At 38.7% G+C, this 19407-nt stretch overlaps 1 protein-coding gene and 1 pseudogene across 2 annotated transcripts in view; both read left to right on the forward strand.

Moving 5' to 3' along the window:
- The window catches only part of ABCA13 (ATP binding cassette subfamily A member 13), a gene marked incomplete at both ends in the record, with an annotated part of 453164 nt that extends 449850 nt beyond the window's left edge, over window positions 1-3314 (forward strand). Inside the window, 2 exons of the mRNA XM_080920446.1 lie at window positions 1902-2039; window positions 3216-3314. Coding sequence (XP_080776572.1) covers window positions 1902-2039; window positions 3216-3314 — 237 coding nt within the window. The remainder of the gene's footprint in view (window positions 1-1901; window positions 2040-3215) is intronic.
- A 6462-nt stretch (window positions 3315-9776) lies between these two features.
- Window positions 9777-19407, forward strand: part of LOC308423736 (high mobility group protein B1-like) — an 89612-nt pseudogene continuing 79981 nt past the window's right edge. Inside the window, exons 1-2 of the transcript in view lie at window positions 9777-9926; window positions 10102-10176. The product of the transcript in view is annotated as a high mobility group protein B1-like (transcript). The remainder of the gene's footprint in view (window positions 9927-10101; window positions 10177-19407) is intronic.

Below are 19407 nucleotides of genomic sequence, written 5' to 3' on the forward strand. Positions count from 1 at the left end.
AGTTACTCAAATCCCGTGATATCACTGAATAACAAGCTCCAGGAGAAATGACTATTCCCCCCCAAACCACACCCCTGGTATTTTCATCACCACTTGCAGGCATCTGCAGTGGGAAGAGTCCCCTTCCTCCTGTCATTATTTTATAACCTGCAAGAGGCCTTCATGGATTTTTATATCTCTCTGTTCCCTGGACCTTGTGAGTTTCCAAAGTTTCTTGTCCCATGAGTTCATCCTCCCTCTAGGAGGGGATTTTTCAAAAGGGGTGTTAAACAACTATGCAGAGAGCTAATCCTAATAGCCTGTGTTACTGCTTTTAGCCAAAAGCATATTATACATGTATTAGTCATTTTTCTCTTTTATTCCACACTGCTAAAAGAAAGAACCTGCTGTATTTTTGCTTTTACATTAATTATTGACCATATCTCCTTAACCAAAGAGAGAGAGAGAGAGAGAGAGAGAGAGAGAGAGAGAGAAGAAAAAGAAAAAAAAAAAGAAAAAGAAAAGCTTGTATTGCAAATATTGCTTGACCACTATTGTAGATAGCAGAAATGTTTGGTCACATGTGAGACAGTGCAGAGAAGATTGATTGCACATGTTCCTGTCTTAACCAGTTTGCATCTCCATTTTGTGTTCATTTCATCTGGGTGGAGGGATGCAGAGATCAATTTCTTCTATGTATTTGCTACAGTGTTTAAAAGCTTTGTAGTTTTCATATTATATAAGCTTGAACATTTTCACATTTTTCAATGAAAAGAATCATATACTTGGAACCATAATCTTTGAAGCCAATGTGACCAAAGTGCATAGGCCAGTAGCATCTTCACTAGATGGTACCTTTTAGGCATAGAGAGTGGCAGGCTCAGGCCCATTCAATCTGAAGTGGCCTTTTGACAATGTAAACAGGTTGTTCTATACATGGAAGTTTTAGAAGAATGGAGTACAGTTCGTTCTTTTCTAGTTTTTTTTGATTTGCACACTCTTGCTGTGTAGCCCAACTAGCTTGAAGCTCACTATCCAGCTAAGGATAGAATTGGATTTAGACCAAATCTCCTACTTCTGCCCTTCAAGTGCTAGGCACCAAACTTGCTTATAATTTTTTGAAGTTTATTTATTTTTTATATGAATGGGTATTTTGCCTATGTGAATGTCTGAGTACCAAGTACATGCAGTTCTGACATTTCTGGAGGCCAGAAGAAGGTACGGATCCCCTGGAACTGAGTTGCAGCCCATTGTGAGGTTCCATATTTGGTAGGAGTTAAATCCAGTCTCCTGGCAGAGCAGCCAGTGTACTTAACCACTGAGAAATCTCTTCCACCTGGTTTATAATTCTTTTAGATATCTGTTACTCTTATGTATCATGATTTCTAACAGGTAGTAAGCAGTAAGTAGTCATTCTTTATTCATTTTTTAAAAAATAACCCATCAGACACTATCATTTGTTTTCCAGTAGCACTCTAAACTCTTTCATCGGGAAAGCATAAATACAAGAATCAGAGTGAGTAAATTTCTTACCATGAGCTGTTTAGCTAGTAATGAAGACATCTAAGACCCAAGATGCTTGTGAAGTTTTTAGAATCCTCAGATATTTTCATCATGCTGAGTTCACCCCTATTTTCTGGAGCATCTGTAGGCAGTCTCTGGTGATTAAAGCTTCTCCTAATATGTATGACACAGTGAGGCAGAGTGGGGCAGGGCATCATCTGAATCCAAGTGTATGCCACTGGTTTAGTTCATCTTGGAGTAAAATGAGCATCCATTAGCAATTCCCAAACTTAACCTACACACCTTACATGTGTGGCTGAAAAAACACAGTTGGATTTATTTACAACAAAATTTAGTGTAATTAACTTTGTCCAGTCATTTCTAATATTTTCCGACTTCTCATGTTTTCTGACTTTTAGGGACAGCGCCTTAATTTATCGGAGTATCATATACCAAAGAGTTGGGAGTGTTTAGCTGATTTGTTCAAAGTTCTAGAGAACAACAAGAGCCTCCTGAATATCGAGCATTACTCCATCAGCCAGACCACTCTGGAACAGGTACACCACTTCAAATAGAACAACATGCATATTATTATTGCATATAGTTATTTTCATATAATCATATGCATATAGTTATTGGACTTTATCAATCAAACTTTAAAATTAGATTGTTTATTTTAACACACTATCTATTTTTGTTAACCTAACTCAATTTCCCAAAAGTCTAGTAAAAATGGCTAAAGTTAGAAGGTCTGTCTTGTGTGCATTATTCAGTGCACAGAGCTTTCATTTGCTCATGGAAGGGCTGGATATTCCCTTTGGTTAAACTTTTCCTCTCTAACTATTCAATGCCAAATGATAGATTTGATTCTTCAGTAGTAGAACAATAGCTGACTCTGAGCAAAATAAAATGCTTGCTAAGAATACCAGAAATAAAAATTTAATGAAACTACAAGGTATTGATGTATTAAGACTTTCAGGAGACTTTTTAGTCCTTATTCTGAGAGCTGACTGTTCAGTGGATTTCTCTCTCTCTCTCTCTCTCTCTCTCTCTCTCTCTCTCTCTGTGTGTGTATGTGTCTGTGTGTGTGTGTGTGTGTGTGTGTGTGCTGATAAAGGAAAGTGTGGTGTAAAGGCATGATGTCTGCCTTCCTAAAAATTATTTTATTTGTAATTAAAATATAATTACCTTATTCTTCCTTCCTTCATCTTTTCCTCTAACCATTTTCATGTAATTTTTTCTGTTCCTTCTCAAATTCATTATTATTTTTACATATACATATGCATGCATGTCCATATACATGCACAATATATATATTCATCCCGCTGAGTCCCTCAAGTTTTATTTGTTTGCCTATGGCTTTAGAGATGAACTTTTGGTAGCCAACATTCAATTAAGAGTTTCTGGGGAGACTGATTCTCTTCTATCTCTTCTATCAGTAGTTTTCAATTGCCTGTAGCTCTTCATATAGGGGTGAGTCCATTTGGCAGTCAGCATTTATGTTGACATGTCAGTTGGGGTTGTCATAATTCATATCTTCTTTAGGCTACATTACTGTTGAGATTTCATGATGTAACGTCCCTGCCATATCAAGAATACATAGTCTCCCAGCAGATGGGCTTCTAGTTTTTTGGTTTTTTTCCCCATCTGTACAGTATCTGAGACAATGTCTCCTTTTATAATAATCAATACCAGCATGAGTTAGTAACTATTTCTTTTTTTTTTTCTTTCAGGTCTTTGTTAATTTTGCCACTGAGCAGCTGCAAAGCCCACACTTTCCTGTTGACCCACCATCCACTGATGTTCAGCATCTGTGCCACTTACACATCTAGGCACTAGAGGACCAAGCCTGTCTTCATGACAGCTCATCTAAGACCAGACACAGGCACAGCTGAATGTCTGGAAGAAATGCTCTGCCATCCATGTTCTCTTTCCTGTATTACTCTATGCTATTAATAACCAACAAACTGAAAGGTCACTCTCTGCTGATTGCCAAGCCAGGTGGGTGACAGGTTGTCTGCCACAGGCACAGCAATGAACTGACAAGAGTCTAAACTAAGAAGTGCAGGAACCAAGAGGACCACCTTGTGTCACCCAAGTCACACATTGCATTGCACCTTCCTTTTAAATAGATCAAGTCCCTAACAAATTGGAGTAGGAACCAGTTCAAGAATCATTTCTATTATTTTTACATCTTTAAATAAATGCATGGCAATTTAAATGCAAACTTTCCCCAAAACTAAGTGACAGTATGGTATGATATAAAAGAAATTGCTGTATGTGTTCCTGCTTTGTACAACATACAGTGTTGAGAGCCAATGGCCCTAGGCAAAGTCTAGGCCTAGAAGGATTGTTGGCAGAACATAGTAACTGAACACTGAACTTTAAGTATTTTTTATAAGTGCTCTAAAAAATGTCACTCTCAGAATTGCTGCCCTCAATAATAGGGCTCCTGTAGGGTTTATTAAAATAATAAATAACACCTTGCAGTTAGTAAAATGTGTAAAATCAATGTGTCTAGTACTGAAGAGAATTTCCACTCAAATACCACTGATCATTTTTTCACAGCATTTTCCTAAATTTTGATGATGGGCCACATTAATTTCCTTGCAGAGTTTGGCCTCAGCCAGCATTAGCATTGGGCATTAGTAACTGTGCTATGCAGAAAGATCCCCATTGCGCCATTCTTTTCTGTGCCTGGACTTCTTTAATACTGTCTTTTCTGGATATTATTTATATCTGAGATATTTTAATTGTAATGATAATCAATCATGGCCAACTTTGACATCACTGGTTTTGATGTTAATGTATCAATCTCACAAATTACAGTTTTTGATAAAGAAATTTCAATTTAGGACTTTTTGATTTCCCTTTTCTCCTATTCTGATATATTCCATTCCTTTTCCGTTGTTGAATCAATAAATACCAAATTGTGCAACATGAATATATTTATACTGTAGTGAATAAATGAGATGTGTTATAATTTAACCTGCCTCTTGAAAGTCATTGTGTTTGTGCCAGTGTCTTCCTTGCATCTTTATTTGTGTCTTTGGGGATCCAATTTAATTTGGGTAAGGAGGAAATAGAGCAACTCCACATCTTTTACAGTTTGAAAGGTTAAAATTTAATTGAGTTTTGCTCTGCGATGTCCTGCTCTTAGGGGTTCTTTTCTGTCTTTGAAGTACTGTATTCTTGAAGTTTGTGCTTCAAGGTATGTCTTTGAACAATAAGCAGGAAGAAAAAGAAACCCAACATGCTAAAGTGGCACATCCCAGAAGACTGGACACAAAGGTCAAATCTTATGCTAATGTTGAAAATGCCATTACCTTTAGAAGTCATATGGATATTTTATGCCTTTACAGTTAAACACTTGTCTTAAGACTTTTGAGCTGAAGGTCACACAACTGAGACTTTTAAACATACTATCTTCTCAAGAAATCATCCCGAGTAGAACCTTTATAGGGCAGAGCTTATGATGGTAATCCCAGTAATGCTGCCCTCACTATATGCCTTAGATTCACTAATCCTATATTAAAGTCCTTATACAAAATAATTAGGAGTATTCACTGAAATGCACATTAATACTTAATGGCTTAAGGTTATAGTTTGGTTTGTTTATTGAATATAAAATTGAGAAGTGACCTATCATGACCGTTTTAAAGTATTTCAAAAGCACATACATCTATTAGTGTTCATGAGAATAGCTTGAGTGCTTCTTAATTACATATTTGCTCAGCCAAACCCAGGAGAGGGGTAATTTTCATTCTCAAACATCAGATACATCTTCAAAATGTATCTGTCTCTTTTTGTATAACTTAGGTTTATACTTGACAGATTCAGAGCCTTTTCATGCATTCACAACTTTATGTGATCATATTCATTTGTTCCTTTAAATACTGCTTACTAAACCAAACAAACAAAATCCAAGTCTGTACATAAGTGAATGGAGGGACAACAAACATGGGGCTGAGAAAGAAATAGATGAAGAACCTGTAACCCCATCCTTGAGTTTTCGAACAGATGGAGATGACATGGTGATGGCATCACCTTGTATGACATACGGGATGAATGCTGCCCCATGTGGGCCACACAGTGATCCAGTCTGGTTGTCTGGGCACAGACTATTGTATTTGATGGGCCTCTGAGATAGAGAATGAAGGAAATGGCATTTAACATTGAAAGAGAATGAGAGCATTCCATCAATATTTGCTGGACAATGGGTGTTTGCCTATGGCTCTGGGAGACCCTAAGATAGAGTGAGAAAGGTATCACTCTATTACATTCCAAGATGGCTCCTAGAGCTCTTGGTATTTCAGGTATAAAAGTGTAGAAGTGGGGGAGTTCTATGGGAAGAAAAGGGAAATGAAGAAGGAGAAATGGCAAATGGGAAGGAGGAAAGGGGTGAGAGTGGAATAAGGGCCCCAAAACACAGCTATCTTAAGAGCTTCAATCAGTCTAACCCATCTTCATTATCCAGAAATATTCCTTTGCCCATAATTAACTGCAAGGATGTTTGGAAAGAGCAGTTGCCATCCATGCTTCTGACCACGCTAGGGTGAAACTGAGGTTCTAACTCAGTATAAGCTGATTGAAATTATATAGAAACTAGTAATTTCTTCTACAGGAATGCAAATAAGTCTTGGTTTTATTTTGCATGGGAACAGAGTAAAGTTGGGTTAGTACTTGTTGACCAAGTGTGTGATTGTCTAGGTTATATAAGTGTTTTCAGGATTAAAACTGCATTCATATCTACAGAGTAGAAGCCAATTTTGTTTGTAGGCAATATTACGAAATTTAGTGTAGTAGATAAGGAGAATAGTTTTTAAAGACAGAGATTTTTATTTTTTAATTTGGTCTAAATACATAGCTCGGTCATTTTCTCACAGTGAGAAATCCTATGGAGATCACTCATGAATAAATGCCTCCTGTTGGGCAGGGCTTGCAGAGGCTGAAAGAAGTGTTTTCCTCAATTGTTTGCTTTGCTTTTTCTTACAAAAGACAAACAGCACATCCATGTTTACTGCAGCACTACCCACAGTACCCAGGTCAGGGAGTCGGCCTAGGTTGATTGGAACAATTGAATAAAAAATATGATATATTTTCAAAATGGAATTATATTTATCCATAAAAAACAAGAAAACATAAAAAACATAAATGTGGGAAAACTCTGTTAATTAAGGTCTAAGTCCACCATGACTGAATAGCCTCTGGGCTCTTAAAATATGGGATACTCCCTCCTTCTTTCTGACCTTGTCTGAGGAGTTCTAACCCCCATACCTGCCACTACCTGAGGAATGTCCCTTAGCATTAGTTAGATTAGAAGATCTCCTTATAGAATCCTGTTTAGCCAGCACCTGAGATTCCTGAAATGCTTCCCCATACTAGTGAGGCAGTTCAGGTACCCTAAGCCCTCAGCCAATGACCTTTGCTCATCTTGGTTGTTTCTTTGCTCTGTCTCCCTCAAACTTTATAAGCCTTGATCACCCTAAATAAAGTTGATCTGCCTCCTGCTAGCTGGTCCCAGTATGTTTACTCAGGGTATATGCTCACAGGATTTCTGACACCACACCACTGCCCATTGTCTCTGCTCCCATATGTGAACCATATTGGCTGATGATCCAAGAGAGGAAGAGACCTGCCCATAAATATATACAAACACACACACACACACACACACACACACACACACACACATACACACAAATATATATACAAATACAATACACACTCATATTAGGGTACCCCCCATATATGTGAAAACAAAATGCCTGAGGAAAATAAAGAGACTAGAAGGGGTGGAGGTCAAGTGGGAGAAAAAAGGGAAAGTTATGGGAAGTAAAATGGCCACACTACATAATATACATGAAAGAAACAGAAATTTTGAAGCCCTGCACTATTTGTAATACATGTATGCCTAAAAGACATACCTATATTCCACTTTTCTGACTCTCATTTTTTTAACATATAGAACTGGTTAAAGGAAAATGTGATCCATCTAAAAATCTTGAGTTAAATCTAAAATACTTGGCAAAATTTGTTGCTTAAGTCATATGTGTAAAACCTTCACCAGCAAATCCTATTCTAAAATGGGACCAGTGCCCTTCCTACTCTGGAAACTGAGTCTCACAGATGTTATGCCTTGTGATCACTAGTCCCTTGCTTCCTGCTTCATCCTTCACCTGCTCCACTCTGGATGCAAGTCTTCTTGTGCTTCCAACATTGACAACTCCATTTCCCTAAGTGCAATCAGCATCTGATCAGGCCTGTGTGCTGATCTCTCTGTTGATGTACTGCTAATCCTTACACCCATGGTTCTTTCTTTCCTGACTTGTGTGCACTCTTGCATTTAATTTTTAGGCACTTTTTCTTTCCAAATAGAAAACTGGTCAGACTAGGAAACCTCGTGTCTTAGAGTTCTGTTCTTGGATTATTTGGTTTTAGGTCTACTACCTGTGGTCTTTGAGGTCTCTGCCAACCACCAGCTGATGACTCATGGCTCATATTTTCTATAGCTGCCCTTGGTGCTGATTTGCAGATGAGACTCAGCACTCATCTGGCTCTCCACTCATGTCTTATCAAACCCATTCATCACCTTTATGAAGCATGCGGGGGCACAGCCTTTAGAAACAGGAGCTGCTCTTGCAGGGTTCTTTAACATCTGCTGCTTCCCTCATTTTGAAGAATCCATTCTGTGAAGAGTCCTGCGGATTGTCTGTGGCTTGACTTGTTGGTGTTGCTTTTTCTCTCTTCTTTTACAGTCAGAGCCAAAGCTTCCATTATCTCCGACCCACACTGTAGCTTTACCACACAATGGCAGGATTTTATCAGCCTTCTCTTAATCAGATTGTACTACTTTTGCCTAATGGGATAATGTGCTCCTGTCTTCTTCAACCATGAACACTAGATTCCCATTCTTGATGAAGTCTCATTGCCTTACCGACACTTTTGAAATAAAGATGTTAAACCATAGTTTGAAGTATCCAATTTACTCCAATACTTCAGCTCTTTGAGCTCCGGTATTATCTGGGCTTAGATAAATCCAGATGCAGAAAGTGTATGAACCTGCGATTCCCTGTCCTGTGTCTTCTCTCTTTTTCCTCTCACTGACCAAGTTAACATCTCACTATTGCTTAGCTTGAATGTCCCTGAAAGTTCCATTTAGTGAATGCTTAGATCCCAGGCTTAGATATTTGGAAGCCACAGAAACTTTTAAAAGTGGGATGTGCTGAGGTGTCTTCAGGCCATCATGCTGTGCTCCAAAAAGGTGTTGAGAAACTCCTGGCCCATATGCTCCCTAGATCTCGCCTGTTTCCTAGCTATGAGATGAGCAATTTTCTCAACTGTCTGCTTCAACCTGATGTGCTCCCACAGGCTCAAAGCAACAGGACATCCAATTATGGCTGAAACATCTAAAAGCCTCAACCAGCCTGAACCTTTTCTCTTTATAAATTGGCTATCTCAGCGTTGGTTATAATATAAGAAAGCTGTCTAGCTTGTTTCTCAAGTTCATATGTCAGTCTAAGATTTACTCTTCTGGGGCTCATTCATTAAAACTGCTCATGGTTCTTTGTACAATTAATTCCTCCTATTTCATCGTGATGTCCTCTGAAAATATCAATATATATTTTTAGTGTTTTTAAAATTTTTTTTGTAAAATGTTTTTAAAAATGTGTGTCTCTGCCACTTAGTTGCAAGTTTCATTTGGCCAAAGACAATGTTCTCTCTCTCTCTCCCTCCCTCCTCCCCCCCCCCCCTTTCTCTCTCTCTCTGTGTGTGTGTGTGTGTGTGTGTGTGTGTGTATTTGAGTGTATTTTCCATTCTCAGTTCTAGTTCTGATGACTATCCCTGAATAAGAGATCACTAGACATTTGTAAAAATGGTAGATGGTGAGTGACTATTGATTTTCTTCTCAAAGTAAGCCATGTTTCCTATGTTCTCCCTGTCCATTTCTACCAGGGCAGCTGAGTCAGCAGCATAAAGTAGCAATTTAAATGCCCAGAGAAAGCAAGACAAAGCTCAATATAATAGTTGTCAACTGAGCCCTGGGGACTGGTTACAGAAAGCAGCAACATGCTGACAGAGACTTGGTCCTGAAGGTACACAGGAGCGTGAAGGAATTCGGTGCTTGAGTATCTGCAGATAAGTTTCTTGGGCTAAAGTTTGATTTGGAGGTAAGCAGCAACCATGATTGGGGTGAAGAGCTCAGGACAGGGCCATGCTGCTTGCCCTCTAGACCTCACAAGCTGACACAGAGGCTCTAAGGCAGAGCACAGCTGAAGTCTGCATCTTAGAAGATGGCTTGGCCTGCCATCCCCTTCATCTTCTGCTTGCTGAGACTTGGATCTCTGATTGGAATTCTAGACATCAGCACTGACTCCTTTGTTGCCCTCCATGTGTACCAGACTGGCTTCCTTCAGCCCATCTCTGTCACAACAGGCCCCAGCGTCAGTCATTGTTGACCCCATTGCATATCCATTCACGAGCTTCTTGTAAAATACCCTCAGCTCCACTGCCCATCACTGTCTCCTTGGAGGCCAGCAAACTACGACCCCAGATGATTTATTTGGTGCAGAACCATATGTTTTCTATGTCTGTGAATATTTTTCTTTTGCCTTCCAGGGGGCTGCTTTACAGGAGAAAAATAATGCTGTTTCTGCTTTTAATCCTTTGACCTTTTCCCTGGCACAAACAGAGGTGTGTCCTCCTCCCGGTTCCTCATTTGTATCTCAATCTTTATATGTGCTTCTGTTACGAAGAACACAATAGTTTTCCTATTTCTTTCTTTGTGTATGATACGGTTAAGGATATAATTCCAGAACCATAATACTGACTTGAGTATGAATGTTCATAGAAACGCTGCTCAGTGAGCAAATGAGAACAGCTTTGGGGGTGGGCGTGGGGGGCAGGAACCTCAGCAACCATACACACTGCATAATGGCTTAGGACAAAACTAAGATAGAATTTATTCAATGGAAAAGTCTCCTCAATGTCTCACTAGGGTCTGCCGGTTCTCAACAGTCCTATGCTCAATAGCTGCCACGCGTGGTACTGATTGTCAGTGGGAGAGGCTCCAGCCCAGGCTCCCGAGAAGCATCCCGATTGTGAACAGCTCCATTTTAAAGGCCAGGGGCACCCGCAGACTGGAGCATCATCCCACAGCAATGAAGCCACTTGGGTTGCCACCCTTTTGCATTTCTTGAAAACTACTCATTGCGAGCTTCCAGAGAGACGCAATTTTAGTTGTGTGAAAGGTGTGTATGTTTGTTGTAGTTATCCGAAGCAAAAGCTGAATATCTACTATCCATAAGGACAAGAAAATGCCAATAGTTCAGGTCCCAGGAGCCTAAGGGTGATTAATGAGATCATTAGGACCCGCACTCCTCACACTGGGTCAATTCCCACTTCCCTCAAGCAAGTCAGTAACAAGATTGTAATAGAAACTTGGCATCTCTGGAGAGGAAATATTTCCCCATCAGAAGTAGCCCAAAATACCATTATGGCTGGCTAGATACTAAATATGTGTTTTTTGTGTGACTGTAGGGGAAAGCAACAGCCATACATTTGCAAGATGATCTTTACAAAGATACACAGGTTTATGAGAGAAAAAACAAAACAAAACAAAACAAAACAAAACAACAAAAAAAAAAAGACTGAAAAGTATCTGGCACATAATCCTCTTCCTAGCCCATTCCAATTCATTTGGGACTTGACATAGACCCAAGAATAGTTTCCTTTCACACACCTCACAGACCCCATTCTTAGCTGGTACATGTATAGACTGCCTTTTTCTTCCTTTCCCTTTTCCATCCTTGGTTCCCCAGGGTTCATGGATCGCGGGCTTAGATAGTTTAGCATGATTGGTCACTTTTGTCCCCTAGCCTTTCCTCCAGAAAGATGTTGACAGGGCTTTTGATTATTGGTTTGCTTGTTCTTCAACTGAGAACAGATCTTATCTTTCTGCGTGTAATTAAAGTGGCTTAAAAGTGGACAGAAAAATAAAAAGCTCACTTTAGCCTCAGTACTGTCTGGAGTCATGTTATAGTTTTATCTAATTCCCTCTCTCTCTGTTTTCAATTCTTGCTCCTGCCCTGGGAACCTGTTTGACTGAGCTAGAATTGGTCATATCTAGCTAATGTTCCATGGCTTCATGTCTATATACTTGAGTAGACAGGATTATGACTCCCTCAATCCCTGACGCTGTGAATATGAATATGTCACTTAACATGGTAAAAAGGGACTTTGAAGACACAATTAAGTCAAAGAGCCTTAAGACATGAAGAAATGCCCCACATTATCAATGTACATGAAACCATCATCACAATCTTTATAAATGAAAAAGGGAAGAGCCGAGGGTGGAAACAGAGGTTAGATGGTGGATGTATTTTGGAACGACTGGGAAGTGGGGTAAGGAGTGCTGGTATCTACAGAAGATGAAGGGAACATCTGTGTTGTGCTTTCCATAGTGTGAAAAGGTGGTAATCAAAACCTCAACAAGAGTTTGATCAAGCCCAGGAAAACCTTCATTTTAAACTTTTAAATCAGAGCCTGATGAGTGCATCTTAACGTGCAACATAAGAGATGGGAATCTAGAGCCCTGTTGTTTTGTTCTCTTAAACTATGTTTGTGGTAGTCAGTTTAATGCCAGTTCTGAGACTCAACTCAGATGGTGTTATCTATCTCTCATGATACCTTGTAGCACCTTCAGGGAAGTATAATTCATCTGGAAGCTAAAATCATAGACATCCTCCCTGCCAGGTCCTTAAGCAAGCAGTGAGGGCTTCTCTTGAACTTGCTAAAGTGGTGAAACATGCCCCATCCATAATATCATACGTTCATCTCAGGTCAACACCTCCTCCAGGCTGCTGCTCTTGTTTCTGTACCTGATGCTCCAAAATCCTGGATTCCAGCAAGGTGGTGGGTGTAGACACATACAGAAAACTTGGGATAAGGGAGCCATGATTATTCTGCTGGAGTAGCAGCTGATAAGCAATAACCTACAACCTCAGTGCATTTTTTACGGACAGCACAGATGGAAGAGTTAGCTGGTTTCCTAGGAGGTGTCTGTAGAGTACCAGTTTCAGGCTGTAATCATTCAGGAGGAGGACGCTGAAGTTGTTAATTTTTATACGTGGTAGTCAATTGTTCCCAAACACTAGGACATGTGGACTTGCATACACTATCAGCATTTACACTTAGACTGAAGGATGGCTTTGCTATCCTCCTGAGCCTCAGGAAAAAGGCTTTGAAACATCTATGCCAGTGTCTGCAGCATTGGGGCCTTTGATGTGAAACAACCATGTCAAAAAGTACTTGTTCACTCTGGGCTTTCTGAGATCATCACCCACTTTCCTCTCTCCTTGGCACCTTGATCTCCCAGGTTCTGGGTTTCCTTCTATTTCTTCCTACCTTAACACATTAGCTCATATCTTGCCTTGTACTCAGAAGACAGCCTGCTCCTACTGTTGCTTCTTTATACTGCTTTTTTAGTTTCCCATGCTTTCTTTCTTTTCCTCTTCAAACTGTCAATGATCAGGTTTCTTCTTATTCTTTAATTTATGTCTCTCATACTTCCTGACTGGAGGTATCTTCCTTCACAGTTTCTGCAACAGCAACAGAGCTTTTCCTCCTTCCTCTTTTCTTTTCTTTTCTTTTCTTTTCTTTTTTTTTCTTTCTTTTTATATGACTATCCTCCCCAACTCTAGCACAAAGAATAACTGAGGGATGAACTTGTGCACAGAGTTCAGTGGTACCTCCCTAAGACATCTGCATGGCTGCCTGGAAGGTAACCTGCACCACTGTTTTCTTAGTTTTGAGATGTATCTCTCACAAAGCTCTCAATTCCAAAATGTCAGGATATTTCAAGGAACTATCACATTTGGATACAGAGCAGAAAGATGTTAAAGAAAACAGATGAGGAACAGCAGAGATCAGGGACACAGGCCTGGTGAGACTGAGCTGTGAGTAGCCAGGGCACAGAGAGGTCTGGATCGTGAGCCCGGAAAGTGTACCCCCTTCCCGTGATTGGTGTTAGGGAGCAGGAACTCTGCCTTAGGGAATTGGTTTCCAAATAGAGGGCCCATGAGTGCAGAATAGGCACTCAGGCCATCTGCCACCAGGAACAGTGGAGATCCAGGGACACAGGACAGTTACATGGGAAAGATGGGAACCAATCACTGACAACAAGACCACATATGATCACATACGACAAGATGGCAAGAGGAAAGCAAAAGAACTTACCACAGGGAAACCAAGACAACCTGGCACCACCAGAATCCAGCTCTCCCATCACAGCAAACAGCAGAATGCCAAACATTGCAGAAAAAGAAGACTCAGACCCAATATCATACCTCAAGATGATGATAGAGATCCTTAAACAAGAATGGCAGGAAAAGCATAAAGAAATAGAAGCTTTTAAAGAGGAAACAAGAAAAACATTCAAAGAAATCAAATAACTAGAGGAAAACAGACCCAAAGAGATGAAGGAATAGAAGAAGTAATTTGAAAAAGGAAATGGAAACAATAAAGAAAACACTAAAAGAGACAACCCTAGAGGTAGAAAAACCTAAAAAAAAAAAAAAAAAAAAAAAAAAAAAAAAAAAAAAAAAAAAAAAAAACAGGAGTTACAGATACAAGGATCTCCAACAGACTACAAGAAATGGAAGAGAGAATCTCAGGGGCCAAAGACAACATTGAAAACATAGAACAGTCAGAGAAGATTCAAAATCCAAAAAGCTCCTAACCCAAAATGTCCAGGAGATCCTAGACACAATGAGAAGAACAAACCTAAAGATAATAGAAATAGAAGAGGGCAAAGAATGTTAACTAAGAGGCACAGTAAATATCTCCAACAAAATCATAGAAGAAAACTTCCCTACCCTTATGAATGAGATGACCATGAGCATAAAAGAAGCATACAGACTACAAATAGAGTGGACCAGAAAAAGAAATTCCTCCCAACACATAATAGTCAAAACACCAAGTGCCCAAAGCAAAGAAAGGTAGTAAAAGAAATAGGTCACGTAACATATAAAGGCAGACCAATGAGAATCACACCTGATTTCTCAACAAAGACTATGAAAGCTAGAAGAGCCTGGGCAGACATCATGCAGAACCTAAAAGAACACAAGTGTCAGCCCAAGCTGCTATACCCAGCAAAACTCTCAACCACTATAAATGGAGAGACTAAGATATTCTAAGACAAAACTAAATTCACACAATATATGACCACAAACCCAGCACTACAACGAATTATAGGTGGAAAGCCCAATACAAGGTGGGAAACTTCATCCTATAAAAACAAGGAAAATACCTAAGCAAGAAATCCAAAAGAAGAAAGACACACAGGCACAATTCTACCTCTAAATGCAAAAATAGGAGGAAACAGACGACTGACTATTCCTTAAGATCTGTTGAGATAAATGGACTCAATTCCCCAATAAAAAGATATAGGCTATCAAACTAGATACATAAACAGAATCCAGCATTTTGCTGCATAAAAGAAACTCATCTCAGAGACAAAGACAGATACTAACTCAGCGTAAAAGGTTGGGAAAAAACCTTTGAAGCAAACAGCCCCAAGAAGCAAGCTGGAGTGGCCATTCTAATATCTAATAAAGTAGATTTTCAACAAAAAGTTATGAAAAAAGATAAGGAAGGACACTTTTACAGGGAAAATTTGTCAGCGGGAACTCTCAATCCTTAACATATATGATCCAAATACAAGAGCACCCATATTCATAAAAGAAACCCTACTAAAGCTCAAAAAATACATTTCACCCCACACAATAATAGTGGGAGACCTCAACACCCCACTCTCATCAATTGACAGATCATGGAAAAAGAAACTGAACAAGGACACAATAAAAATTATCAGAGGTTATGAACAAATTGGAATTAATAGACACCTACAGAACATATCATCCTAAAACAAAACAATATACCTTCTTCTCAGAACCTCACAGCACCTTCTCCAAAATTGACCATGTAATGGGTCACAAAACAAGCCTCAATAGATATAAGAAGATTGAAATACTCCCATGCATCCTATCAGATCACCGTGGTCTAAGGCTGATTTTTAATAAAAATAAAGACAACAAAAAGCCCATATACACATGGAAATTAAACAGTGCTCTATTAAATGATAGCATGGTCAAAGAAGAAATAAAGAAAGATATTAAGGATTTTCTAGAATTTAATGAAAACAAAAACACAACATACACAAACCTATGGGATGCAATGAAAGCTGTACTGAGAGGAAAACTCATAGCTCTGAGTGCTATTAAAAAGAAATTGGAGAGTGCATACAGTTGCTACCTGACAGCGGAGTTGAAAGCTCTAGAACAAAAGGAAGTAGATACACCCAAGAGGAGTAGACAGCAAGAAATAATCAAACTTAGGGCAGAAATCAACCAAATAGAAACAAAAAGAACCATTGAAAGAATCAACAAAACCAAGAGCTGGTTCTTTGAGAAAATTAACAAAATTGATAAACCCTTAACCAGACTAACTAGAGGGCAAACAGAGAGTATACAAATTAACAAAATCAGAACAGAAAGTAGAGAAATAACAACTGAAACTGAGGAAATTCAAGAAATCATCAGATTCTACTACAAAAGCATATACACAACAAAATTGGAAATCTAGAGGAAATAGATGAATTCCTAGAAAGATACCAGGTACTAAAGTTAAACCAGGACCTGATAAATCATCTAAATAATCCCATAACACCTAAAGAAATAGAAGCAGTCATCAAAAGCCTCCCCCCCCCAAAAAAAAAAAAAAAAACCCAAGTCCAGATGGGTTCAGTGCAGAATTTTATCAGAAATTTATTGACCACCTTATAACAATACTTTCCAAACTAGTCTACAAAATAGAATCATATGGAACTTTACCTAAGTCATTTTTTCAAGGCCACAATGACACTCATTCCTAAACCACACAAAGACTCTACAAAGAAAGAGAACTTCAGATCAATTTCACTTATGAACATTGATGCAAAAATACTCAACAAAAATCCATGAAAACCAAATCCAAGAACACATCAAAACGATCATTTACCATGATCAAGTAGGCTTCATCCATGGAATGCAGGGATGGTTTAATATGTAAAAATCTATTAACATAATCCACTATATATACAAACCCAAAACACACACACACACACACACACACACACACACACACACACACACATGGTCAACTCACTAGATGCTGAGAAAGCATTTGACAAAATTCAACACCCGTTTATGTTAAAAGTCATGTAAAGAACAGGAATCCAAGGCCCATCCCTAATCATAAAAATAGCAATACACTGCAAACCAATAGCCAACATCAAACTTCACTGTGGGAAACTTGAAGCAATCCCACTAAAATCAGGGACTCAACAAGGTTGCCCACTCTGCTCCCTCCTATTCAACATAGTACTGGAAGTCCTGGCCACAGCAATTAGAGAGCAAAAGGAAATAAAAGGGATACAAATTGGAAAGGAAGAAGTAAAAACATCAGTGGTTGCAGATGACATGATAGTGTACATAAGTGACCCCTAAAATTTCACCAGAGAACTTCTACAGCTTATAAACAGATTCAGGAAAGTGGCTGGATATAAAATTAACCCAAACAAATCAGTAGCCTTCCTCTACTCAAAGGGCAAACAGGTGGAAAAAGAAATTAGGCAAAAGATACCCTTCACAATATTCACAAACAATATGAAATACCTTGGCATGGCTCTAACTAAGCAAGTTAAGGACCTGTATGAGAAGAACTTCAAACCTCTAAAGAAGGAAATTGAGGAAGATCTCAGGAAATGGAAAGATCTCCCATGCTCATGGATTGGTAGGATTAACATTGTAAAAATGACCATCATACCAAAAGCAATCAACAGATTCAATGCAATCCCTATCAAAATCCCAACCCAATCCTTCATAGAGTTGGAAATAGCAATGTGCAATTTCATCTGGAATAAAAAAAAGACCTAGAATAGTGAAATCCATCCTCAACAACAAGAAAACATCTGCAGGAATCACTATTCCTGACCTTAATCTATATTACAAGGCAATTGTGCTAAACCCTGCATGGTACTGGTACAGAGATAGGCATGTGGATCAATGGAATAGAATAGAAGATCCAGAAATGAGCCCTCACATATATGGTCACTTGATTTTTGACAAAGGAGCTGTAAACATCCAATGGGAAAAGGACAGCCTCTTCAACAAATGGTGTTGTTCCAACTGGCACTCAGGAAGCAGAAGAATGAAAATAGACCCTTTCTTATCTTCCTGTACAAAGCTCAAGTTCAAGTGGATCAAAGATCTCCACATTAAACCAGGTTCACTGAAATTATTAGAAGAGAATGTAGGGAAAATCTTAGAACACAAGAGAAAATTTCCTGAACATAACACCAACGTCTCATGCTCTAAGGTCAAATATTGACAAATGGGACTTAATGAGATTGCAAAGTTTTTGTAAGGCTAAGGACACTTTCAAGAAAAGAAAATGGAAGCCAACAGATTGCGAAAATATTTTTACCAACCCCACTTCTGATAGAGGCCAAATATCAAATGTATACAAAGAACTCAAGAAGTTAGATACCAGAGAATCAAACAACTCTTTTAACAAATGGGGTATAGAGCTAAAATAAAAGTTCTCATTTGAGGAATATCAAATGGCTGAGAAGCATCTAAGGAAGTGATTGATATCAATAGCCATTAGGGAAATACAAATCAAAACAACCCTGAGATTCTACCTCACACCAACCAGAATGGCTAATATTAAAAATTCAGATGACAGCAGATGCTGGCAAGGATGCAGAGAAACACTTCTCCACCGTTGGTGGGGTTGTATACTGGTACAACTACTCTGGAAATCAGTCTGGCAGTTCCTCAGAAAAATGGACATAGTACTACCTGAAGACCCTTTTATTCCACTTCTGGGCATATACCTCAGAGAAGCTCCAACATAGAACAAAAACACATGCACCACAATGTTCATATTAGCTCTATTTATAAAAGCCAGAAGCTAAAAAGAACCCAGATGTCTTTCAGTAGATGAATAGATACAAAAATTGTGGTATATTTACACAATGGAGTACTACTCAGATATCAGAAACAATGACTTTATAAAATTTTTAAGAAAATGGATACATCTAGAGAATATCATCCTGAGAGAGATAACCCAGTCACAAAGAACAGACATAATATGCAGTCACTGATAATTGCATACTAACCCCAGAAAGCTCTGAACACCCCAGAAACAACTCACCGAGTATATGAAGTTCAAGAAAAACAAAGGTCAAAAAAAAAAAAAAAAAAGAAAATGCAAAAACATTATTCTTAATCTTTACATACCAAGGAAACTTTGACTATTTCCAGGTTACTTCTTGTTTTACATGTACTTTATGTTCATTGTAACTAGTAAAATTGTAATGCATATTATCAAACCTTTAAAAAAATCAAGTACTGACAAAAATGTATTCGTATTTTTATTCAAAAATGCTTAAGATCTGTACATTTATCTTTGTTTTTTAAAATAAAATTGTTCAATTAAAAAAAGCAAAAGAGCAAATTTCTTTCTATCTTATTTTTTTATTTATTTCTGTGGTGTGTGTGTGTGTGTGTGTGTGTGTGTGTGTGTGTGCATGTATGTGTACCATGCACATTTCTGCTGGGAACAGCAGAAGCTAGAAGAGCATATCTGGTTGCCCAGAATTTAGTTTACAGATGTTTGTGAGTTACCATGTGAGTGCTTGTTCTTGAAACCTGCGTTCTCTACAAGAACAGCCAGTGCTCTTAAGCACTAAGCCACCTCTCCTATGCCATGACTTCCTAACATTTAGATCTGTAGTTGGGCATTCCCAATTCTATACTTTGAACTTTTTTTATCTCCTGCAAACAAATTGGTACAGGAAATAATTTCAAGGGGAATAAAATG

This window comes from Micromys minutus (genome assembly GCF_963924665.1).
Source record: "Micromys minutus genome assembly, chromosome: 1".
Taxonomy (NCBI): domain Eukaryota; kingdom Metazoa; phylum Chordata; class Mammalia; order Rodentia; family Muridae; genus Micromys; species Micromys minutus.